General features: G+C 47.8%; 2 protein-coding genes across 2 annotated transcripts; one reads left to right on the top strand and one right to left on the bottom strand.

Moving 5' to 3' along the window:
• The first annotated feature begins 11,739 nt into the window (after positions 1-11,739).
• LOC130262786 (uncharacterized) lies at positions 11,740-17,192 on the top strand. The gene is made up of 4 exons (XM_056510256.1): positions 11,740-12,270; positions 13,792-14,426; positions 14,983-15,074; positions 15,743-17,192. The coding sequence occupies exons 1-2, from the start codon at positions 11,888-11,890 to the stop codon at positions 13,910-13,912; spliced, it is 504 nt and encodes a 167-aa protein (XP_056366231.1). The 5' UTR covers positions 11,740-11,887; the 3' UTR covers positions 13,913-14,426; positions 14,983-15,074; positions 15,743-17,192.
• Positions 17,193-20,388: 3,196 nt separating this feature from the next.
• LOC130263966 (translation initiation factor IF-2-like) lies at positions 20,389-24,065 on the bottom strand. Its single transcript, XM_056511836.1, has 3 exons — positions 24,053-24,065; positions 23,071-24,013; positions 20,389-21,383 (listed from the first exon to the last, which is right to left on the bottom strand). The coding sequence occupies exons 1-3, from the start codon at positions 24,063-24,065 to the stop codon at positions 21,221-21,223; spliced, it is 1,119 nt and encodes a 372-aa protein (XP_056367811.1). The 3' UTR covers positions 20,389-21,220.
• Between the last annotated feature and the right edge of the window lie 1,433 nt (positions 24,066-25,498).

The raw sequence follows: 25,498 nt of genomic DNA, 5'->3' as shown, positions 1-25,498 counted from the left end.
CACCAAACATCCCTTTTACATAAAACTGGGAACTGCAGAAAAGGGAAGGCAAGGAGAACAGCTGTCCCAATAACTCCGTGGAGTTCTTCCAGCAGGACTACCACTCCAGTAGGAATGCTTTCCATGCTAGATCCAGGACAGGCTTCTCAGCCTTTTAATATACCCAGAGTATTAAATGGAAATCAGAGTCCTTGACAGAGGAAGGCACCCAGAAAGTCTTTTTATCTGAAACTGTTGTTCTGAGTATTCACCACCTGCTTTGGAACACACGTGCTTGGGCTGAAGAGAGATTTTAACTACTCTGGATGTTAACTACTTTATCCAAGTGCCCAGCAGGAGGCAAGGAAAGAAACTCCTCCTCTGTGGGGAGTCTCACCTAGTAGGAAGTGTGCTCTGAAAACATGGATTAGACTCAACTCTGCAGCTGAACCGCACGGAGAGCTCCTGCAGAGACGAACAGAGCTTAACCAGGGTTCAGTGCACTCAGCCTGGCCGGGGAGAGGAGGGAAGTACATCCATCCAGCAGCAGATGTTCAGATGCTTAGTGACCTGTGGGAAAACACTTGGGAGAGGCAAGGGCACTTAGGCAGCTGCATGGTGTTTGTGGAATTTAAGGAATCCTAGCCTATGTCCTAGGCTTTTCTCCTTTCTCCTTTGCAGTGAGTGCAGAAAAGTAAAAAAAAGGAGGAGCAGGAGGATTTCTCCCTCAGATATTCTTCCAGCATTTCTCAGTCCTCACCCTGCTTGTCTGCTGCAGCCCTTACTAAACAATTTTATTGTAAAGCAGCAATGCAGCGATTCCATAGCCTCTGAGACATATTCAGGGTTTTTGCTAGCAAATAAACCTACAGACATTATCAACATTCTTTATGAATCCTCATCCTTTCCTTAGGAGGATCAATTTCTAGCCTGTTTTCTGTGAACCTTAAATGCAAAGTTTCCACAAGTGCAAACGCTTCAGTCTTTTGCTGCCTTCTTGGGCACAGGGGACAATCCTGTCTTGTTTTTGTCCCTAAAAGTATTGACTGTATTAGACACTGGGCACGTGCTTTTGAAAGAAAAGCACCATGAATGCTTGCATGTCCCTGTATTATCAGCCACGTGCTCCATCCCCGGGAGACAAACGGGCCACTGAAATGCGGCTGGCCTGGCCGTCCCACATACCAAGCAGATGCAAGCAGAATGCCATAGGGAAATAAGAAACACATTGTATGTGATTTAAAAGGCTTGCAGCTATGGAATATCCCTCTGAAAGCCTAATGAACATCTCCAGCACACAGACAATCATAGTACAAAACGCGCCCTGCATCGGGATACAAAACCACGGAACTGGAGATAATCTCGGAAGAGACCCACAAAATAAATCTACTGACAGCAGCATCTATAAATCATGGAACTCCAGCACTTGGCTTGTCAAAAATGTCTCCAAGCTCAGGATTTTCTGTGGAGAGGAGACTGTCCACACAGATTCTTTTTTAATTCTATGCTTTCTGTTTGCCTTTCGGGTGAGCTTGTGTTCTGGGTTTGGGGTTTGTCTTTGTTTTGCTTTCTTAGATGCTAATATGACTTTGACAAAGTTAGTGATTAGAAATTCAGATTTCTTACCACAAGGCTGAAAAAAAATTATACAAACACTTGTTCAAGTGACTGAAATACAGGCTTTTTTTAACCTGGTGACTGTTGGAGTGATTGGATCAATGTTTGGATATAGTGGGGAGAATATCTAGGAAAAAGGAAGGGGGGAAGAGGAAAATCTCTCAGGATTAATCTTCTGGGAGTAGTTTTTTTGCATGGACCTCCCTACTTATGACACACATGAGCTCTTGGAAGTACATTTGCAGAAGCTGAGCGGGCAGAAGTGGCAAATGTGGCAAGAGCAAGGTGAAAGTGGCTCACAAGTAATTTCATCCCTCATTCTCAAAGAGAAACACAGCTTTGAAACAATTCCTTCTAGAACTGTGTTAATTCCCGAGTTTTCCCAGCTGCTGTAACCAGTGGAGGAATAGCTGGTGTTAAACCTGCATTGTGAGGTGAGAAGCTGCATTAAGCAGGCCAGGCTCAGTGGCTTTCTATCCACAAGACTAATTGTAACAAGAGCTTAGATTGTCTACTCTGCAGTTTGAACCCATTGTATGTAAAGAGCCTTGGTTGTGTTATTCCTGCTTATCCCTGTGTCCCATGCCTTACACAGAGGAGCTCTGGCACACCTTAAGGAGCAGAAACTATTCCAATTCTGCTTTTCCAAAGACTGCTGAAAGTTTACGAGACTTTGGAGCACACACAGCATAACATCTTTGTATGCAAATCCTGGAGGGTGTCTCAACTTTGGGGACAAAACTCTGGGAAAACACCACCATAAAAACAGCATAAAAACACCAACATTCTCCTGGTTGGTCCTGCATGGACAGATGATCAAGACTGCCAGGAAAAATTTATGCACTTTCACACACAAAAGAGGAAGAATGATGACAGACAGGGACTAGGCTGAGAGACCTCAGCACGGACTCCTGCTCCTCCACTGAACTGCAGCAGGACCTGAGAAACTCAATTTGCTTCTGTTTTCTTGCCCATTCATAGTATAAACTCCTGAAGGTGATGACTGTCCCTTGCTGTACATTTAAACTGCACAGCTGGAGTTCAGTTCAGGCCTGTTGCTGCTACTGCAGTTGAAATAATAACACATAAATAACTTAGACAAACCAACCAAATCAGCTGGTGGAAGAGGGCAGATGGGCATGAAAAGATATATGGATAAAAGAATGTGAAGGAGCAGAAAGAACAGGGGGAAAGAATGGCCTGAAATAAAAATAAAAATTAAAAAAAAATTTAAAAAAAAAAAAAAAAAAAAAAAAAGAGAAAAGAAAGAGAAGAAAAGAAAAGAAAAGAAAAGAGAAAAGAAAAGAAAAGAAAAGAAAAGAAAAGAAAAGAAAAGAAAAGAAAAGAAAAGAAAAGAAAAGAAAAGAAAAGAAAAGAAAAGAAAAGAAAAGAAAAGAAAAGAAAAGAAAAGAAAAGAAAAGAAAAGAAAAGAAAAGAAAAGTTAACAGATAGCAGAAGAGCACAGACAGAACATGGTCATTCCAAAAATCAGCTGATGCATCTTGTTCCCCACTGTCCAGAGGGAGATTTGAAAGTGGTTTAAACAGAGAAAGAGGTGAGCAGGGAAACCACCCTGCCTTTCACCAGCCCTCTGCTAACCCCAGGGCCCAGTTCATGACCTGCTAAAAATCATTCAGGAATCTGAACCTGTAAAACAATTGGTTTAAGGTGGTGGAATCTCTCCTTAAGGACTCAGCACAACCATATCCCCAGCATACCACTTTGCCAGCATTTATTAGTCCTCCAGGGGTCATCTTTGACCTGTGCTAATGTAATCCTGCTAAAACCTTCTGGCTAGCTGGGGCCTGGCTGTCTTCAGCAACACACCAGTGTGAAATATTTAAGGATTAAAATAAAATTAAAATGCAATTTTCAGGCATTTTGAGAGAAAGTCATTAGCTCTACTTGTGGCTAAGTGATAGACTCTGGAAGGGTGCAAGTAACAGAGGCCCTGAACTGTGATAGAAGGTGAAGTCCATGGAGAGGCCCAAGCTAATGCATTTTCAAGTCAATGGAAAGATTTTTCTGTCTCTTTGAGTGTTGAGGGACTGGATGGAATCCAATTGAGGCCCATAGTTACCAGAAGTTGCTACCAACCAATGACTATTCAGAGGGTCATATTAAGCAAAAGGATGGTTGCAGTAACATGTTTAGTGACCATGGCTGCAGACACAAAATATTTTTCATTCTTCACAGTGGTCTGGGGTCAGAAGACCAGGGAGGAAAAGGCATGAAGGCATTAATAATGAATTTATCAGTCCACACCTGCTCCCACCGAGGGGTCTGGAGGAACAGTGAGATGTAAACCCTATTCTATTTCCCAAAAGATCCAGGGAGCTTCAGGCTGGAGTCACTGTGCTGGTCAGGCTGACTCCCTTTACCAGCACTGAACTGCTGCTTTAAAATAAAAATCCAAGAATTGACCTATAACTACTACACTGCCAAACATAACTGAGATTTCTTAGAATCTGCTCTCGCTGTGAGTTTTGTGTAAAATGTTTCCCAAGATGTCTTTGTGTGACTATTAGTTATTGCAGTTGATGTGCTGTGAAAGATTTTAAATGGCAAGTCAGAGTGTTTCCTTGAGAACTTTTCTGTTATGGACAGCTCTTAAGTTAAACTGGGAAAACAGAACAACAATAATGAAAAGCAATAATGAGACTGTAAAGGAATGGGAAATATTCCTGGTTTCCACCCTCACTGATAATTAATCAGAAACACAGACTTAAGGTTCTGAAGGAAGACACTGGAATGAAAACTGCTTAAGACAAAGGATCAAAGTGATTCTTCAGCCATTTTAAACCTTTCAGGAGAAAGCTAAACTAAACACTGCAACACTTTTTCAGAATAAATTGTCTAGAGAAATAATGGAATTCTTAATTTTGGAGAATTCTAAGCAAAGACCAGGCTAATACTTGCTAGGAACAATTTAGGTGGTGCTCATGATATGGTGGAGCAGGGGAATAGACCAGAAGACCTCTTCAGGTCCCCTGCAAATTTATCTTCTTGGATCCTGTGCCTACAAACAGTAGTGTTAGCCAAGAACATGCTAAACTTGGGAAGGTGTGCAGTAATGTTTTAAATCCATTTATATACAAACTAAAGTTTAAGAAAATATACATATGAGAGAAGAACTGCAAATGAAAGATGACAGAGAAATAACACACAGGCATTTGAAATGTGGGCCGAAAATAAAACAGGATTCAGCCTGGAAAATGCATGCTAACATACTTGGAGAAATATAATCCTAAATAATATCCTCAGTGGGAAAGCAAAACCTGGAAATCATTTATTTTACAAAGGAATCTTCGGGCTGATTGAGGACAGTGAATCAGATAGATGCCTTTTAAGCACCACTATAACAGCTGGAGCTCAGCTGGGACTTCCAAATTCAGGTTTGCTGCTGCTGCAACCTGAGGCACACAAATAAATCCCACAGCACTCATGGTAAGAGTCTACCAGCTGATTTATACCTTGATTGAAAATGTGAGTCTCTGAAGCTTCAGCTGGAGACCATCAGCTGAGCCTGGAGATAGGGCCTGATGACAATCAGGCTGAACAGTGTTTCCAACAGAGCAAGGAAGCAGGCACCCTTCCACCCCTCCCCAGTTTACATGTAGTAAGGCATTAGTAAAGATTAATGTTCCTCTTTCTGGCTTCTAGAGACACAGAATTGTACTAATACTGGATATTCAAAAATTTTAAGAGTAGTTGGAAGAAAATGCTAGGCAAGTAAGTGGAAAAGAATTCAAGTGATACATCACAGAAAGCACCATGAAGAACTGGCAAAAAACCCCACCACATACACAGATATTGCAATAACTCTTGCAGACTATCAGACATAATCTCTTTTACCTGCCTTGGCTACTGTGTTCCCTACCTATCTGTTCACAAGGAAATGCAAAGCCATTGAGGAAAATTCCTTCACCACCTGATAAGAGCAATCAATTCCAAGGCTCTTGCAAGGAACCTTAAAAGCTGGCTAGACAGAGATGACAGAAATCCTACACCCCAGCTGCTATATGGGTGGCAGCACTTTTTTACCCAGTTACAGAGAGAAACAACAGTCTAATTGCAGAGACTTATTTCCACAGAGTCCAGGAGCAATAATTTTGGTGTCAATGTTTTCTTTAACTCAGTTTTCCATTCTGTCAGTGCACACTCAGCAGCTCCTGCCACAAGCACAAGCCCAAGCAGCTGATGGCAGTGAAGGGGAAGTCTTTGCTCTGTGGGAGATCCCTGGATTCCCACAGTGAACGTGAGTACTTTGGTGCAGTTCAATGTCCAGATATTAAAATAAGCTTGGTTCCCTCTGCCTCCAGTACTTACCTTGCGGTTGTTGTGTTTTTTCCTAACCAGTCCAGCTGGATGTTCCTGTGGACTCTTGACAGCTCTTATAAGTCCATGTGGCGGGAAACAGAAGGCAATGTTTCCAAAGGAACTGACCTACAATCGGAGAAGTCTGTCTCCTCCTCCTGTTGAGACAATAGCCATGGAGTAAAGCAATCCTTCCCCTTCTCCCTGCCTTCCCCTTCTCCCTGCTCTTGATACTCTTTCTCCATCCAAAGACAGCTTTAATTAGATATCCCTGTTTTAACTGCATCATGAACTCACTTAAGTCACTTGCTATACTCTGGCAAATTAGGGTGACCTGTGTGGTCTTCCAGCTGTGCATAGTGTTTTTCTTCAGGAACTTTTCTAGTTCCTGAGAGGAATTCATTATCTGATATTTTTTTATTGCTAGTCCTGTATCTTAAAAACTCTTATTGAAAGGATTTGATGTTAACTATTCAGGGTTTGATGTCTGGGCTTCACTAGATAAAGCACAGAGAAGCTGTGATGGACAAAATCATTTACTGAATTCATTCTTCTGCATGATCCTCTTTGATGACCATCAGTAATGGAAAATACAGCATGACTGCTGGCACAAGCCATGCCAGCTTCCTGCCCCTGCTGAGAAACACAGGATTGGCAAAATCTGCCATCTAGGAGGATACAGCCCAGGCTTCTCAAGACTCCTGGCCCCCCACTGCAGTCTGAGACCTGTCACGGAGCCCTTCAGGGTGCAGAGGACCCTGAAGTTTGTTTGCTCAACTCAACAGACTCATAGCATCATAGAATGGCCTGGATTGGAAGGGACCTTAAAAATCATCTCATGCCATGGGCAGGGACACCTTCAACTATCCCAGGTTGCTCAGAGCCCCATCCAGCCTGGTCTTGGACACTGCCAAGGATGGGGCAGCCACAGCTGCTCTGGGCAACCTGTGCCAGGGTCTCACCAATATGATCAGAGGGATGGAGCAGCTCTGCTGGGAGGAAAGGCTGAGGAAATTAGAATTGTTCAGCCTGGAGAGGAGAAGGTTTTGGGGTGACCTCATGGTGGCCTTCCAGTGCCTGAAGGGAGCCACAGGAAAGATGGAGAGATGCTCTTGACAAGGGCCTGGAGTGACAGGACAAGGGGGAATGGATTTAAACTGACAGAGAGCAGGGTTGGGTTGGGTATTTGGAAAAGATTCTTCCCTGTGAGGGTGGGGAGTCATTCCAGATTGAATGCTTGTGGAAACATGCTCAAACTGGAGCAAATACACATTCAATAGGCTGTAAGGAGCAGAAAGGTGTGAGTTCTCAATTCACTGGCCTCCTCTGTAACCTTAATGTTTATCTCCTGGCTGTGCAAATGTTCATAAAACAACACAGATGACTGGCCAGGAGCAGCTACAAAGTACACAGATATAAATCTTGATGAAGGGGAACAATTACTTACTGGTATTTACTTTACCTCTGTTATTTTAGTTATGCTTTCTTGTGCACTTCTAAATTAATGCTCTTCTTGCTTTAATATTTAAAGATCTCTTTCACAAGCAGACAGCATTTTATATGTGTATTCATATAAAATCTTATAGCCTGTAGGTATATTTCTTCATTCAAAAAAATCACATCCTGTAGACCTCTATCATGTCTTCTAAATTAATTGTTTCAGTGTTTCACTGTTTCTGGTAAACTACTTTCTTGCACCAGATTTACTGTTCAAGGAGTAATCTTTGTGATTCTATGAGTCTATGAGTTTGGTACTTGGAACCCATAGCAAATCAGCAACATGGGTAAAAATGTTTATGAAAAACTCATAATATTTATAATGTAAATATTTCTTTGTTACATGGCACTGCTATTAGAATGTTTCAGAAACACTTCTGAATGTAAACATCTTAATTCAATACATGCTAAAAGCAAATGTATTTGTTACCTTTAAAATTAGATCCAGTGAATTTTTGGAGGTACACCAAAAATAAATTAATATAAAATAATTGCTACCACCTTTGTGCTGAGCTAAAGTGATGTATTTTTCTGTACATCTTTATTCCTGTTAGTTAGGGTGGATATTAGGAAAAGGGCACTGGAACAGGCTTCCCATTGAAATGGTCACAGCCCCAAGGCTGTCAGAGCTCCAGGAATGTTTGGACAATTTCTCAGGCACAGGGTGGGGTTGTTGGAGTGTTTGAGCAGGGCCAGGTGTTGGACTCAGTGATTCTGACAGGTCCCTTCCAACTCAGGATATTCTGATTCTATGATTCTTCACAGGATTACTCAGATAACTCAATATGTCCCCTAGTGGGATTTTGCCAGTGTTTTGGTTTGTTTCATCAGCAACTGGATTTCCAGACCTTCTATATTGCAAAGAAAAAAGTATTTTCTATTTTTGTTAGCTTTCGCATTAGCTTTAATACAGCATGGACATGTCATTTTTGGACTTCTGACTTTCAGGTTCTCATCTGCAAGAAACTGATCCTTCAGCTTTTTCTTTGATGGATATTGACATCTTTTGGAAAATGTTTGGAAAGTGCTATCATGGGACCCCTGATAAAGCAACCCAAAGGCAGTGGGACCTGCTTTACCAGCATTCCCACTTTCTGTTATTTCCTTGCTGGTATTCTTCTGCCAGATTAGATCAATTGACAATCTATGGGCAATAATGGAATTACAATTAAGCCCACTAATCTGGTAACAATATGGCTACATCCCAGATTTCTGAACTCCAGGGCAAGTTCTTTGGTGATCTTTTTTCAGTTCCCTTCTTGCTTGTGATTTTGAGCACAGGATGCATTGCTTTTGGTGTTCAAACCCTTGATTAATAATCTAGTTATCACTGCATGTACACAGCTCATTTTTGTTCTTTTGGTGACATTTCAGTCCTTGCTGCTGCAGACCTCAGTTCTCAGCCTTTGCATCAGTTCTTTAACCTGTTTTCACAGAGACATCTATTAGGTGTTATCTCTTTCAGGTTTTTGCTCTATCAAGGTAGAATGAAAATGATGCATCATTGCTTGTACGTTTTCTGGAGCCTTACAATTGCCTAGGGGGAACAGTTTGCTTTGCTGAAGAAACAAAATCTGAATTTCTCAAGAGCTTGTCTGCTATGTCATGTAAGTTTTTTGTAAAGGAGTCTACAAAGTCTGAAACCTCAGCCCTAGTGATGAATTTTCAGCACAATACAAACTATAATTGAGTCTTTCCTGACCTCATGGTCTTCCATGAGACCACTGTGAGTGAAACCTCATTATTTGCATAAATTAGTATCTCTTTGTTTAAATTATTTGCACAATTTGTCTTGGCCAAAACATATTTGTGATGGCATCTTTCCTTCTCTTGTTGTCCTACCCTTCCCTTGTAGAAAAGCTCATTTCTATTGACAGACTGGTTTATTGCTTTATAAAAATGTCTTTTTAGAAGATGGAGTCTCTTCATATTTAGTCTCTTTCATATTGACACAAGTGACATTTGCTGATGGACTATTTTTATCTTTATTTGTCCCCATTCCAAGAGATTTATGACCAGGCTTTCCAAGAACAGCACAACATGGGTCAGGGCCATCTGACTTTTCATTAGTCTCTTTACGTGACATTGCAATGACAAGGTCACAGAGTCTGTCAGGATAAAAGGAAAGAAACCTCTTATAACTCTCACTTGCCTTCAAGTATTGGCCTTATCCTCTTTGCCCTTTGGCTCCTTTGGACTTTTTTCCTGTTTAGGACTAATGTTACTTCATCATAAGTGATGGTTACTGCTGATAGAGCTTGATAGGCTCTATCAAGGAGCAGTAATCCAGGAATCCAGCAGGGAGCAGGAGAGGATCATTTTGCATCCACCAGCTCTTGGTGAAATCCCAATAATGAAGGTCAAAAGAAAGGATTCACTTGCTATTGTATTTGGAATGAAAGGTGCTATTCCAGAGGGGAATATTCACCTGTTGAAATTCTGCTGGATAAAGGAAAAGAGGGAGGAATCAGTTGGGGAATGAACAGGTGGATTTTTGGTGGATACAGAGGAGGATGTGGGAAGGGGCTCTCGGGTAAAATACCACCAAGAAAATCCCCAACTGCTCATTTTTGCAAGCTCTGACATTCCAGAGGGGTTACCAGTGGTTAGCACATCTGTTTCTATATTCCTTGGATGCCCAGTGCCTTGTTGGAAATGAACAAACATGGGGATGTAATTAATGATAGTAAAGCCCTGGTTTTGATATTCTTCCAGCAACCAAGAGAGGGAATCCTGGAGAAGGTGGAAAACACTGTCACTGATGGTGGAATTCCTGGGAAAAGGAACAGAACTGGAACCAGACTCCAGCCAGGTAAGACAGACACCAAATCCTTTGGAATTAGAACTGCGCAGGGGTGAGAAGAATTAATTGCTAAATTTGTACCCCATGGATTCCTGAGCAGGATCCCAGCAGGGAAACTCTATGAGAAGATCCAGACTGGAGACTGTTCCTAGATGGGAACAATGAGCCTTGGAATTGTCTGAAGGACAGCAAAAGGATCAGCTGTGAAACATGGAGATGCTATCAGACAATTACTCAGGAGTGTTTAGTTCCCAAGGCAAGTCAATCTCCTGCCTTGTGAAGCTCAGAAATCTGGGAAGACCCCAGGTAATGTAGGGAATAGACTGGCAGATAAAACTGCTGGGGAATGGTAGGGAAAAACATCCTAATAGGAGGACTTGTTTTGTAAAGGAATCATGAAAAAATTGTCCAAAAGAACAGGAATTAAATTGGACTGACATATTCCTTAGACCATAGACCACAATCCAGTGGGAAAGCTGAGAGAAGGAAACAAAGCCTAAAAAAGCAAATTAGCCAAATCTGCCAAAACCCTCAAATGGCCACATTCCCTGGCATTGCTGAGGAATTCAGCCAAGCTCTAAGAAAAAGGTGAGCCTATATGGAATCCTTTATGGAGACCACATTCAACTGTGACTCTTGCTGGGGAAAACCATAGGATAAGTTATCCCAGTTTCAGAGAATATTTCATTTTCTTGAGAGAAACACTTTGCATGACTTTATTGTTTTAGCCTAACCAGTAACCTGGGATATCCAAGTCTGTCCATGGTATTTTCTTGGTTGTTTTTCAAAACAAAAATACTTGGTCAGTAATAGTTAAAAAGCTTGAAATGCATTTGTTCATGACCAATGAAAACGCTGTATGACAGGCAAGGAACACAGCCAGGAGCAGGTGATGCATTAATTCTTGCATGGAGATCAATAGTGGGGAAACTTCTTTGCCCCTTCAGAGCACAGGGACTGAGATTGGGTTGATTTGAACCAAGGCAGCTCAGGCTTTCCCTGACCCACTTTATTATTCCAGCAGAGCTCTTTTGGGGGGGCATGTACACATGTAGATGACTTTGCTAAAGAAACGATTTGCTGTCCAGGCTGTCCAGGGCACCTTCTTCAGGGGTGAGGAAGAAAGGCTGGGGGAGAGGGTGGGGACTGGGGGGCTCTGATGTTTGGGGCACCTCCGTGTCCTGGGAGAGGAGCGGCGAGTGGGGAATGGGGGCTGCCCTTCCCCAAAGGGACCCGAAACTGCCACCAAATTCACAGGGACAGGGTGTGTGTAGAATACTAAAACCTGCCAGGTTTTTAATTTTTATATATATTGACAAGTGAGACTAATTTATATATAAATTCATTTCGAAATAAATCCTACTATATGATATACAGGGATGTAAGAAACTCTGAATAGAGATCTGCAGGGTTTGAAAGGAATGACATAACGTTTTCATCCATGAATGAAACAACCAAGTGCCTGAAAGCGAAGAAAAGATGATCGGGGTGAAGGAAATAAGAAGGGCTCTATCCCAGCTTTTCTCTCCAGTTTTCGAACTGCGCGGTGCTGCTGCTGCCTGGTGACAGAGACGGGCACTGCCGCCCCCACATGTCCCCTGATGGGTGACACTGACACCGGCGCCACTCCCAAGATGGCAGAAGCGGCATAACTCAAGTGACAGGACACTACAGATGGCCGGTGGAGCAGCCGAAAAGACAGACGCCTTTGTGAGGAGTGGGGGGGCCTTAACTGCACCCCACCAAGGATGGCGCCTTAGTCGGAAAGGGTTTCTGCCAGCACCCAAGATGGAGACAAAGAGCGACAGTCTTTTGATGCCACACCAAAGATGGCGGCTAGGCGCGCCACGCCTTGTCCTTCCAGCTGGCGGCATCACGCGCATGCGCCTTGGGAAGGGGAAAATGGCGGCCCGGAAGGACCGTGCTGCTTCCATTCGGTTGAATGAACGCGGCGCCGGCGCCGACCCAGCGCTTTCAGCGCGCTTTTCCGATGTGCGAAAACGGGTTGTGGGGCCAGCAGAGCCGGGAGCAGCCAGCAGGATGCAGTTCCGCAGGAGGTGAGAGGTGCGGGCCGGAGCTGGAGGCAGGAGCTGCGGGGAGAGCTCCAGCTCCGGCAGCTCTCTGGGAATGCTGGGCGGACTCTGGGCTGAGGAGGGAGGTGTGGGTGGTGTGAGTGGTGTTCGTGTCCCCGAGCTGCTGAATTGGCAGCTGGCAGCAGCCTCGTGTGTCTCTGTGTGGGACCAGCTCTAGCGCTGGCAGCCAAATCAAATCTGTATCACATTTGTAGCAAATGCGGTGTTTATATCTGTGACTGCTCGTTTCCCTGGATGTGCAAGTCCTTGAAACAACAAAGCTGAGCGGTTTTGGAGCATTCCAGGTGTGCTCTCTCCTGCTCTGTGACCCCCACAGCAGGTGGGGGTGAGGCAGGGATGTGGATCTCCTGTTTGGCCGGGAATTCTGTGGAAGCACATGAAGGAACCAGCCAGGCGGGCGCTGTGTGCGAGACAGGAGACGAGCAAAAGGAAGGGAGAGAAAGAGATTGGTCTGAGGGATTGCTTAGACACGCTTGAATGTTCTTCCTCTTCCTGAGGAAGGCTTTCAGCCCTTGTTTCAGTGAAATCCCTTGGGCCTGGGAACAAGCGAGCAAACCAAAGCTGTGGGGTTTGCTCAGGGGCATTCCTGGGGCTGTGATGCAGCTCTGGAAGGATGGATGGAAGGAAATGCTGCTCTACAGGGCCTGGGAGGGGGCTGAAAACCTGGGATGGAAACTCCTCCGTGTCTCACCAAGAGGTTCAAAGCCCTTTGGTTTTCTGAAGCACTCGATGAACTCGGCCTTGCTCGGAGGGTCAGCATTCCCTGTGCCTGGAGAAGGGGCAGGGAAGGACTCGCTGGTGAGAGCCTCCCCTTGGGGAAGGTTCTATCTGCCTGCCCTGCAGAAATGGGTGTTGAGAGCAGAACTGCTGAAAATGAGGGGTTCAGGGAAAGGCCCTTCTGTGTGCTGGGGGCTCCGTGAGCTCTGCCAGAGGTGCCCCCGGAGCAGCTCCTCCCAAGGTGCTGTGCCCGTGTCCGTGGCTGTGCCCGGATCAGTGGCTGTGTCTGTGTCCGTGGCTGTGCCCGGATCCGTGGCTGTGCCTGGATCCATGGCTGTGCCCGGATCAGTGGCTGTGTCCGTGGCTGTGCCTGGATCAGTGGCTGTGTTCATGTCCGTGGCTGTGCCCGGCTCCATGGCTGTGTCTGGATCCATGGCTGTGCCAGCTCCGTGGCTGTGTCTGGATCCGAGGTTCTGCCTGGATCAGCCATGGGCAGGGACACCTTCCACTATCCCAGGTTGCTCCAAACCCCATCCAGCCTGGCCTTGGACACTTCCAGGTGCCACAGCTTCTCTGGGCACCCTGTACCAGGGCCTCACCACTCTCACAGGGAACAATTCCTGCCCATTATCCATCCTAAACTCTTTTCCTTCAAAGCACATTGTATCTGCAAACTTCTTTGCTAAATTCTTAGTTGTGTTCTGTCAAATAAACCCCAGAATAATCCAAAAGTACTAACAAGTGTCTTTTTCCCTCCCTCCCTCCCAGCAATGTGGCACAAATTCCAGTGATGGGAAGAGGCTGGAAGAAGCTGGATTTCAGACAGGAGGCCATGGATTATGCACCAGAGAAGGAGCTGCTGAACATGAAAGGCATCAGTGAAAAGTGAAACCAAAGCTGACAAAATCCCAGTAAGGATGTTCTGGAACTTTAACCCAAGATATTCCACTGGTTTATCTCTGATGGCTGAAAATGTTATGGTGAATTTGGAAAGTCTCCAAAGGGCAGTAAAGGTGATTGGAGTTGTGACATGACTTGTGATGGGAAAAATGCACCAGGACAGGACTGAACTGAAGAGAAGGATATTTTTATAAAACACACAAAAGGGATGTTGGTGCTTTCTATTGGAGCAGAATTTCTGTTCTGTGCAGAGATATCAACTCGTGCAAAGTCTGTGAAATGTGCATGGAATAATACAGGCACCTCTCCACGAGGCAGGAAATATTAATTACTGGGGATTAATGAATGAGCTCTCCTGACACTGCTCAGTTGGGTTTTCCCTCAGGCTGAGGCAGCCAAACTGTTCCCATGGGCTTCACCATGGCCACAGAATTCCACCAGCAATGGTCAGAGATTATCCAGATCACCACTGGCTCCAAAGAGCTGGACAAGCTGCTTCAAAGGTCAGCATTTTATTATTTCTTTTTTCTGCTTAAGCTCAGTTATTTGGGGTGGGGTTTTCCCATGAGTTTGATCTTTGTATGGAACCACATAAAACAAGTCCTGGTTGGATGAAAGACTTCCAGGCTGCTCTTGAATAATGGCTTTTATTTTAAAAGCTGCAGAAGTAGTCTTTAATTCATGATGCAGTCATGATGCAAGAGCCAGAGCTGTCCATTTGTGGATGTTTCTGGTGTATTTAAGTCTGTGATGTGTTTAGGGAAAACAAAACCAGGCATCACCCCATTCCTTTGGTAAACGAAAAATGAAAACAAGTAATTTCAGCTCTTCAGCATCTTCAGAAACACACCTGGACTTCTTGTCCACAGCATGAACACATCTCAGGATGACAAGAAGTTTTCCCTCTTAGTTCTGAAACTTTCAGCCAAATTCAGTGTTTAATTGAGTCTCTATACATGTAATATTTTATAGGTTGGATAGATGTGTACATAGATATCTGTTTGTAACATATGACCTTTTAATTTTTATTAATAATTATTATTGTCATTTTCCCTCCAGGAGAAACAGAAACAGGATCCATAATGGAGTTATTTGGGGAATTCCATCCTGGGAAGAAGCAGCTGTGTCCCAGCCTGGCAGTCACTGGTCAGGTGGGTGGTTCACCTCATTATAGCCCAGTATTCAGACATTACAGCCTTGGGCTATTTGCTAATTTGGGCACCTCCCTTGACTTTCTAAGTGTCTTTTACTGTCTAGAGGTTGCCATTCCATAAAATATTAGTGGCTTGAACTTAATTTGATCATTTAGTTGACTCCCTAAACTTCCCAGCTTCTCAGCCCAAAGTTGAGCACTTGTCATCTTGTGTAGAATCATGGAATCCTGGAGTGGTTTGGATGGGAAGGGACCTTAAAGCCCATCCAGTTCCATGGGCAGGGACACCTTCCATTATCCCAGGTTGCCCCAAGCCCCTTGGCCTTGGACACTTCCAGGGATCCGGGGACAGCCACAGCTTCTCTGGGCACCCTGTGCCAGGGCCTCAGCACCCTCACAGGGAGGAATTTCTTCCCAATATCTGATCTATCCCTGCCCTGTGTCAGTGGGAAGCCATTCCCCCTTGTCCTGGCACTCTAGAGTGACAGCTACTATGTCAGAGATGAGCACCAGGAATGTTTCCTCTTGATTTTTCCAGCTGAAAGGGACTTCAGTTACAATAACTTGGGATATTATTTGTTGTATGAGCTCAGTGAGGGCATGTGGCCATATCTGCTGTATTTATGGATATTTTATTCCCTGTTCATTCCTTTCCTTCTCCTTTAGCTCCCCATACACCATGGGAGCAGCGAGGGAAAAGCCACATCCGTGGGCACAGAGGGGACCTTCCACCCAGAGCGGCTCCTGGCCATGGCTGAAAGGTCAGTGAGGGGAACACAGGAGTAGCTGGACTCACAGCTCAGCTGGAAATCGTTTTCCACAGGTCCTGGAGGTTGGTCTGGCAGGTGTTCCCTTTGGAAAGCTCTGGTGTTACTGTTCCTGTCCCATCTTTGCTGGTCTCTCTCCCCACAGCTCTGGTGTCATTGTCCCTCAGCACGAGGTGATTTCCCTCTCTTGCTACTGGGAGGGACTGGGAGCTTCCCAAGCAGCTGGGGACAGGACTGGCTGCATCCTGTCAGCTCTTCCTGAAGGGAATTTGACCTAACCCTGCTGGCTCCTCCCACAGCAAGGACTGCTCCCGTGTTCCCTGTCACCAGGGAATATTTGGCAGCCAAGGAAGGAGAGGCAGTGCAGTGGTGCTTGCAGCAGGCACAGGTGTGTCCGTGCTGGCCCTGTACAGGGTGTCCTTGGAATCATGAAATCCTTCAGGCTGGAGAAGCCCTCTGAGATCACGGTGCCCAGCTGTTCCTGGCTGTCCCATGTCCCCAAGTGCCACATCCACACAGCTTTAAATCCCTCCAGGGATGGGGCTCTGCCACTGCCCTGAGCAGCTGTGCCAGAGCTGGAACAGCCTTTCCTCTCAGAGACTTCCCAATATCCAGCCTAAACTCCCCTGGGATCACTGAGGCCATTTCCTCTTACCCATTTCAAATGGTTCCAATCATTCCCTTCCCTTTTTGTCACCACGGGTTGCATTTTTTTCCCCTCTGTTTTTGTTCCTGCTGGGGATGTGAGTTTTTCTCCAGTCTTTTGGCAAAGTTCCTGGCTAATTCCAGGAGCTCCAAGGTTCATCCCTTTTTCCCCCCTGATTTTGCAGGAATGGTCTCTGCCAGAGCTTTAACAGTGACCACCAGGCCCAGCTTCTGGATCAGGCTAAAGACTGAAACTCCTTTTCCTCCCCTGCATCCCCAGGGATGCTCTGTGTCCCTGAGACGCTCCTTTCCTGTGGCACCTCAGGGATGCTCCCCAGGGCAGTGGGTAGAGGAAGCTGTGGCTTCCATTTCTATCTGATTTTCTGCATTTCAGTAATTCTCTGGAAATCTGTTTTTAATGAAAATGCCCAGGAGGATATTGGTGACATCCCAGGTTCCTGGGATTCACAGGTGTGCGCTCAGACCAAGGGTTGTTCTGGCTGGCAGAAGCTGCACCAATCTCCCAGGAATGTCAGTCTGGATTTGTCTTTTCTCCCAATTCTCAGATTGGGGGTGCAGTGCAGCCCTGCCCTGTGTATCTCCTAGAAGAGTTTTGGGGTTAAAAATGTTCTTTCATAATCTGCAATACTTCTCTAGAACTCCATCAAAAAGAATAAAACTGTATCAGTGTTGTTTGGATTGGTTCATTTGCATTGGTTAATTAAAGCAAATCACTGAGAAGGGGTTTGAGCAACCCTTGGTGGAGCTGGCAGCTCTTCCTTATTGTCTCTTCATTCTCTGAATTTTTTTGAATTCTTTCTTAAGCAGTTGCTGCAATCAAGATGCACAGTGAGGAGAACAGCATTACTGCCCTGCTGGATTGGGAAATCCAAGTGCAGTTCCCTGGGGAGACTGAGGGGATGGGGAGCTGAGCCTCAGGCTGGGTTTTGGCAGCGGGAATTCAGTGAGGAGGGGAGAGGGGAGATGAACCAAAACTGGTTACAGCCAACGCTGGTGGGTTGGGGTGCCCCTACCCCAGAAAAGGATCCTGATTAAAGGAACTTGGGGGAGCCAGAGGGATGTGCTGGGGGGGCTGTGCTGGAACCCCCAAACCCTGGGCAGGGATGGTGAGCAGTGCAGGAACAGTACGGAGGGGTTGTGCTGTCCCCTCCAAACTCCAGCCAGGAATGCTGGGCACTGCCAGCTCCACAGAACACTATGGCAGGGCTCTGCTGGGTTCCCAAATTTCAGCCAGGAATGCTGGGCACTGCCAGCTCCACAGGAACACTGTGGAAGGGCTCTGCTGGGCACTGCAGCTCTTTGGGACACTCCCTGATCCAGAGAGTTTTCCCATTATTTTCTGTCGTGCTTAGCACCTGCCATTTCGTTAGAGACGCACAGGCTGAACATCCCACGGGAGCAGCTGGAATCACAGCTGATCAGACAGAAGCCGGTCCAGGATTGGAAATGAGCTGTTCCACAGTTTATTTTTCCCAATACAGTTTTAATTTAAAGCAGAGGGGGTCACATCACTCTGCAGCGTGAACAGACATAAAAAAAAAAATCGTCACACAAACGAGCGGCCGCTCCTGTCTGGCCTCCCAACCCCACCCGCCCCTCCCTCCCCCTGAGCCCCATCTGGGGCAGGGGGTCCCGAGGAGGGGGCGGGGCCTGGAGGGGGAACGCCCCCTGCTGCCCCACCCCCTTCCCCAGACACCCTGCCCTCAGGAGGGGACCCCCCCGACTCCCCCAGGGACCCTCTCCTCAGGACAGAGGGAGTGGTCAGGGAAGGGTGACAGGGACAGAGGGCGTGGGGGGTCAGGGTGTGCGGGCAGTGGGGAGGGGCTGGGGGGAAGGAGGGGAAGGATTGAAGGCAGGTGTGGATGATTTGGAGTAGGGGGGGAAGGGGAGGAGGGACGGGGGGGGAAGGAAGGAAGGAAGGAAGGAAGGAGGAGGGAGAGGATGGAAGGATAGGGCAGGGTTGGGGTGTGCTGAAACAGTGGTTAGCCACGGTCCCAAATGTAGAGACTTTAGCCAATCAGTCAACCCTAACCCAGTGTTCTCATGTAAATGATTGGTAAGCTCTTGCAGTTTGCTCAATTGTGTGTGAATAGAAACAGAATGATCAGAAAGACTGATACAGCACATTCCTTTAAAGTCTTCACATCCATGGCCCAGTGCCAAAAGCAAAAAGTCTATGGCTGCTCGGTTTTGTAAAATAGCATGACGAATAGAATCAACATCAGTTAATAGTTGGGAAAGAGCTATAGAAATTGTGTTGGTTTGCTTTGCCAACCAACAGCAAGCTTGTTAAGCTGGGCCAAAGCTCCAGCGCTAGCCACACCTGGAGCAAGAAAAGATGCTGCTAGATTTGTTCTGGTGAGCAAAATCGTATATTATCCTGACATTCAGGTTTAAAAGCGTGGGCTAATCTTTGGGTGCAAAGGTGTTTCCGATGGATCTGTAAAATCGTTGATGTATTGGGTGTAAGTAAGGTAAGTCTTCCTAACGTACATGGACCCCCTCTTTATCTGGATGGTATACCTGGCCAAGCTCTGTCCCCACAAATCAAAAATATTCCAGGAGGCAAGGCAATAGGGGTGTTTGTAGACACTGAAATGTTGGCAGAGGTATAGTTAGACCATTGAGAGGCATTCTGATACACCACAAGGGTTGCATTTATCAAAACTGCATAGTTAAGTCCTGGTTGTTGTAAGGATTGACTAGAATAATTAAAGATCACAGATGCATCGGCTCGAACTGACCCAAGTAACTCCAACTCTTGGGGCTCTAATCCTGTGTGTCCCAAGTATGGAACGCATTGGTCCCAAGAATCAACATTGCTTTTTGGTCCTAATGTTGCAGATTGGAATGTTACTGGGGCATGGCTGAGCATCAAGGGGTATACCAACCAAGCATGTGGAAAAGGGATTACCCGGTGACGCTAAGGACAGACAGATGGCGTCCCGCCCAGTTTTGTTTGCCAGGGTAACCCAAATATTAGTTTTGGGTTGTGCTGCTACCCATGCCTGTATTGGGAGGGTGCAAAGGATTAGCACTCCCAAACTAAAGCCGCCAATGCCTCCTAACGGTATCATCCCATTGTCCTTCAGGTATACTAAGGTGATGTGAAATGCCTATATTTCGAGAGCAGAGGAACCTGATGGCTACTGTAGCAAGGTACCACTCAATCCTTTTTGCAGCTTGCTGAAGGTACCAGCGTACCAACAATCGATATCTATTGTCACGATTATCAAAAACCAACTCGGCAGCTCCTAGTGAACGATTCTCAGTTTCCTTCTGAGCGTCTCGCTGCCAGTTAGCTCTGTGTATTTCTCTTCTACAGCTTGTACATGCAGGTTCCCACAGCTGTGATTGATGCACCCAAAGTCTTTGTTTACACCCCCCACACCTCAACAGTGCCCAAGAACCACTTCCGCACCCCTTAATACAGCTCAAACTTCGCCTTCGCCCCAGTCCAATACATTCGCAAAGCCTTGAGGGTTCTCGAAGAGCAGATGTCTCTAAATCGATAAGGGTTGTCCAACTAATCCTTTTCTTCAGAGAATTCTTGAGTTGGAGCACCAACGGTTGTACTGCTGAATAATCCCTCAGTCGTTCTCTTTGTTGGTGTGTTGGGAGCGGAGCTATCTGCAGCCGGGGTTTGTCGCATGGTGTCGCCATCGGTCACCGGTCGGATCCATTTGCTGGGCACCCAGATAGGTCCTGTGGGGGTGATGACACACACGTAACCTCTACCCATATATTGTACCTCAGCAGGACCCTGCCACATTCCTGTTTTGGGATCTCGGTACATGACCGTCATAGGGGCTCCTTTTGGATCCAGCTCTGCTCTCCTACTATGAATTACAACTGGAGGTTCAACATGAGACCCCAAAAAGCACAGGTAATTCAGTACAAATAAAGTTTTGGCAAGTAATGAATATACGTCCATCTCACACTTAAATTTCATCAAATAGTTTTTTAAAGTTTGGTGGGCTCGTTCCACAATGGCTTGGCCTATTGGGGAGTGAGCAATACCAGTAACATGAGAAATACCCCACTGCTGGCAAAACTTCCTTATTTTCTCACTAGTATATGTGGGGCCATTGTCCATTTTCAATAGTTTAGGGACCCCCATTACTGCAAAACAGTTTGACAAATGTTGGGATACACCTCCACCACTGGACATTGTTCCATTGTAAGAGTAAGTAGTACCAAGCCTCCTGTAGATCCGAATCCACCAGCTCCTCGCACTGGTCCCTGGGCCTCCTTAACCAGCTGTTGTTGCGGGACCAGCTGGGCTATACGGCTTCCTGCAGGAATACTCATAGGGGAAAACGTGTATGAGCCATCATCATGATTTCCCCCATATAGTCTGCATCAATAACTCCAGGTTCAACAGTCAAGCCCTGCAAGGTGGTTGAGGATTGACCTAACAACAGAGCTCTGTAAGCTTGTCCATTTAATCAATCAAGAGTCCAGGTACTCCAGCAGGAATCTTTACCTGCTTGGTATCCTTTAACGCAGTATCTATTGCAGCTGCCAAGTCCAAGCCGAGGCTCCCTCTTGTGGCAGGCCGTAGTTTGCTGGCTGGGAGTAGGGAGGGGCGCTGGGAATGCTTGGGAGGCCTGGGTCGCAGTTGGTGTCTTGGAGCCGCGTCCCCTCGCACTCTTCTGCCCGTGTCCCCTCTTACATCTGCAGGCTTCAGTAGAATGAGTCGAGCTGGCAGTCACGGCACCACACGTTTGCAGTCCGGCACTCCCGTCGTACACGGCCAGACCAACCACATCTGAAGCGTTTGCTGGTCGAACGAGGCCTGCCAGCACCCCGGGGTCCGGGCGGTTTCAGCGCCGCCAGCGCAGCAGCAGCAAAGGCCTGGTTCTGGGACTGCCCTGCTTTTAAGGTTAATGTCAAATTATTCTGGGCCTCAACTAACATAGCCTGAGTCCCTTGTGGAATCTCACTCGTACGTTCTAGCAGTTCCACCACATCCCAATTGCCCGGTAGGGTAGCTATCACTGATTTCACCCAGGAATTGCTATTCCGAATGACACACTCCCTAAGTTCTGCTCCTTGCATATATTGGGGTGCTCCTGCTCTTTCTATCGCTGCGGTAACTTTGTCAGCAAAACTAGAAAAAGACTCTTGTGGGCCTTGTCTAATGTGCCTATAAGGTGGTAACTCTCCCCCGCTCTAGTCTAACCCGATCACACGCAGCCCGAGCTAACCGCATTGCCTCCTTTATTACATCTGGCCCCAGCTGAGCTTGCATCTCTGGTGTGGCAAACTGACCAACCCCCATAAACTGTTCCTTTGTGACCCCATGAAGCGGGTCCACCTGTGCTCTCTGAGTAACTGCTGCCTCATTGCAAAAGGCTTGGAAATGAGCCTGCCATAGCATAAACTGTGATCGTGTCATAATCAGTTTAAAAATATTTTTTATATCCTCTTGCAACAACAATCCCACACCCCAAATATAATTAAGCACTTGCTTCGTTGGTTCCCCATGCATGCCAGCATCATTAACTGTACTGCGTAGCTGCATTAACATCTCCCAATCTAAGGGAGGTTTTGTTGCCTCCAGCCCTCCTGCTGCATTAGGGGTGTACACAACCGGGAATGCTTGCTGCATCACACGTGGCTCCTGCAACTTTGCCACAATACCCCACTCTCCAGCCGCTATTGCCTCTCCCATAATCTTGTTCCAATCCACCCTACCCTTAATTCTACCTCGACCATTCAGCACTTTATTATCATCTGGGTGGTAGCGTGCCGCTTTCTCCTCTGAGGACAGCTTGTCCCGCTGCGATATCAGCGGGGGGGTAAAAGGCACCGCTCCAGAAGCAGACCTAGGCAGAATTGTAACTTGCTTCATAACCAGTGCCTGAGGAAGATTATCTCCTCCAAAAACATACATACCTGCCCTGCACGGCAGGTGGCTTGCCATCCAAATGCATTGAAGCAGCAGAAGCAATCCTTTTTTCTGCCTTATATGCCTCTAAACAATTAATTTTAACCTCTCAGGGCTGGGACAACTTCTCTGCTATCTTATCCTCGTCACTAACTGCTCGGTACAAACAATCCCCTAGATTCTGCTACTCCTCAAACTTGAAAACCTCCTCTGGGTTGGCAAAAAAGCCCTTTTCTTTAGCATAGTCTAACAACTTTGATAAATCTTTCTTAAAATCAATTTCTACCTTTCGCTTTTCTAAAAAGCATTTAAACAAATCATATGCCGCTTATCTATCCATATCTCCCCCTTTTTTTATACAAGGAAGGGGCAGTCCAGCAATCAGAGCTATTAGCCTACTATTGTGCGTGCATGCAGGAAAAGAAAGGAAAAGAAACGGGAGAGAAATACGGAGCTCGGGCCGGCCCATCCTTCCGCTCCGAGCGCTGACAGGCGAATAGCTCCAAAGGCGATTCCGGGGACTTAAATCCGCTCGGCCCCGCCCCGCGCAGCCGCGCTGGGGCCACTCACACCTGTGCGGCCCCGCCCCTCACACCTGTGCGGCCCCGCCCCTCACACCTGTGCGGCCCCGCCCATAAATGCCGGCGGATCCGCGCCGCTCCGCTCACTGTGGGGGATGCTCGTCCCGGGTGCGGCCGGACCGGCGCTCGGAGCGCTGCGTGGAGCCCGAGGTGCTGAGGTGGGGCCGGTACCGGAATCCGGGCCCGGGAATTCGGGTCCGGGTCCTGCCGGTGTCTGCTGGGGGTCCCGGGCGGAGCCGGTTTTTTCTCGGCGGGCGGGATGGGGGTTTGGACCGGGATGGGTCCGGGATGGCCGCGGGCGGAGGAGCCGCTCCGGGACGGGCGCTGGGGTCGAGCCCGGCGCTGCCGCTCCGCTTCGGCCGGCGCGGGGCCGGGGTCCCGCCCGGGGAGCCGGGGCTGTGCCGGTGCCGGAGGAGGGCGGCGGTTCCCCGAGCGGGCGCTGGGTCGCGGCTGAGGCGGGCGGGGCGCGGGGAGCGCCCGAACCGCCCCGGGACCGCCCGGCGCCGCCGCTCCCTCAGCGCCGCCCGCCCGCGGGGCGCCCCCTGGCGGACACGGAGCGGCGGCGCGAGCGCAGCGCCCCCTGCCGGGCAGGGCCGGCACCGAACCGAACCGAACCCGGGAATCCCGAGAGGGCACGAACCGAACCGAACCCGGGAATCCCGAGAGGGCACGAACCGAACCGAACCCGGGAATCCCGAGAGGGCACGAACCGAACCGAACCCGGGAATCCCGAGAGGGCAGCGAACCCCCGGTTCCGGCACTGCCGCCTCCCCCTCCCCGTGCCCGCAGCCCCGGTCCCGCCGCCCCGCGGAACGAGCGGCGCTGGGTCGCCGCGGGCGGGAGGAGCCGCTCCGGCGCTGCCGCTCCTGCTCCGGCCGTGCCCGGGGCGGGACCGGGGCTCGGAGCCGCGCTCCCGCCGCTCCTCCGACACCTGCCGGGTGGGACCCGATCCTCTCCCTCCTCTCCACCACTTTCTCTGTGGCTCGCACTCTCCAATGGAAAACCCGTGGGTTTAAAAAACCCGTGAGAACTTTGGCCTTTAATTTCTAGAGCACAGGAGATTCTTAGCTGGAAAGAGCCATGACGATCATCAAATCAGATAGTGATGAGACCGGCCCATGCAGGGATTGCATTCAGAATCTTGTCCTTAGCACCCTGCTCAAGCACCTGAGCCGATCTCAGGGTCGTGAGGAAGGTCCTGCCTGGGGTGGGAATGGCTGCTGCCAGCAAGGGAATTCCTGTGCTAATGCAGCTCCTGTTTTTCTGTTAACGCTGTTTTACACACCAGCCCTTTCCAGGATTTGCTCAGCAGCTGTAAAGGTGCTCATTCCATGTCTCTTTCCAGAAGAACTGGGCAGGACAAGTCCTGAGGGCTCACTTGGTCCATGGCCAAAGTTCTGGAGAGTGTCAGGGCTGTCCAGCCTGCAGAGGGGCGTTTCCTGCAGGTGAGTGTTCACAGCCCAAAATCACAGCAGTGCTGAGGCTGGAGCTGCTTTTCTGGCCCAGAGCTGCACGGAGCCCTCAGTGACTCCCACTCCCTGCCAGGAACGTTCCTTGGTGTTCCCCAGGTGTCCCAGCTGGCTGGGAATGGGGGCAGGAGGAGGTGGGAGCCCCAGGAAGGGACCCAGCCCCTCCTGTCCTCGGTATTGGCAGGGGAGGAGCTGTGCTGCAGTGTCCTGCCCGTGGCACAGTGTTCCAGGCACACATCCCAGGGATGGGCACTGGGATTCCTGGGCAGTGCTGGGATGGATGTGGATAAAGGGCTGCCCACAGCTCCTGGGCCAGGGGCTGCCCTGAACAGGCACCTGGAGGTGCTTCAGCCCAGACAGATCCCACTGACCCCCCCCCCAAAATGACCCCAAGAACAGCTGGCAGTACCTGGGAATGGTGGCAGGGTGTGTTTGCAGAGGGGCTCAGACAGCAATTCCTGGTGCTGACCTCCTGGAGCTCCTGCACACCCCCAGGTATGTCCCACCCACCCCAAATCCCTTCCCTTCCAGCCTGGAGACATCATCCATCAGCAGTGTTAAAGCCAAGGGAATCTTCCCTCACAGAAATTAAACCCCAAGCAACAGCCCTCAGAGATGCCTTAAGATAAAAGGTTAGAGTTGGATAAAGTTTTGTTTGGATTAAGTTTGGAGTTTTTCAGGGAGCCAGCTGGAACCACAGAACTGATAGAAAACTTTCACAGGAGGGTCCCACTGGAGGGGGAGGACAGAAGGAATCCTAATGTCAGAGCTCCTGGAAAGTAGATGGAACAAAATAAAGTAATTCATCCTCATTTTCTGGTGGTTAGGGACAGATGAAAGGCTGAAGAGCAATACCTGTCTCTTCAAACTTGTGTATTCCTAAGTGAATACTTGGTTGCATTCTGACATATTTAGAAATATAGGAAAACAACAAGAAATTGTGGACAGAAATAATGCTTTTGCTCTCCTCTTTAAAAATTCACAAAAATGACTGGTTTTGCAAACAAACACTTTTCCACTTGACTTTCCCACCAATTTTCTTAAAC

Source organism: Oenanthe melanoleuca, chromosome 1A, assembly GCF_029582105.1.
Source record: "Oenanthe melanoleuca isolate GR-GAL-2019-014 chromosome 1A, OMel1.0, whole genome shotgun sequence".
NCBI lineage: Eukaryota > Metazoa > Chordata > Aves > Passeriformes > Muscicapidae > Oenanthe > Oenanthe melanoleuca.
This window is presented reverse-complemented; position numbering and strand designations above follow the sequence as displayed.

Excerpts from the sequence above, each read along its gene's own strand:
- LOC130262786 (XM_056510256.1), top strand. The coding sequence starts at position 11,888 with ATGGCCGGTGGAGCAGCCGAAAAGACAGACGCCTTTGTGAGGAGTGGG. Across the intron at positions 12,271-13,791 it reads AGGATGCAGTTCCGCAGGAG|CAATGTGGCACAAATTCCAG; the intron begins GTGAGAGGTGCG and ends CCTCCCTCCCAG.
- LOC130263966 (XM_056511836.1), bottom strand. Across the intron at positions 21,384-23,070 it reads CGGGACGAGCATCCCCCACA|GGCAGTCCCAGAACCAGGCC; the intron begins GTGAGCGGAGCG and ends CCTTAAAAGCAG.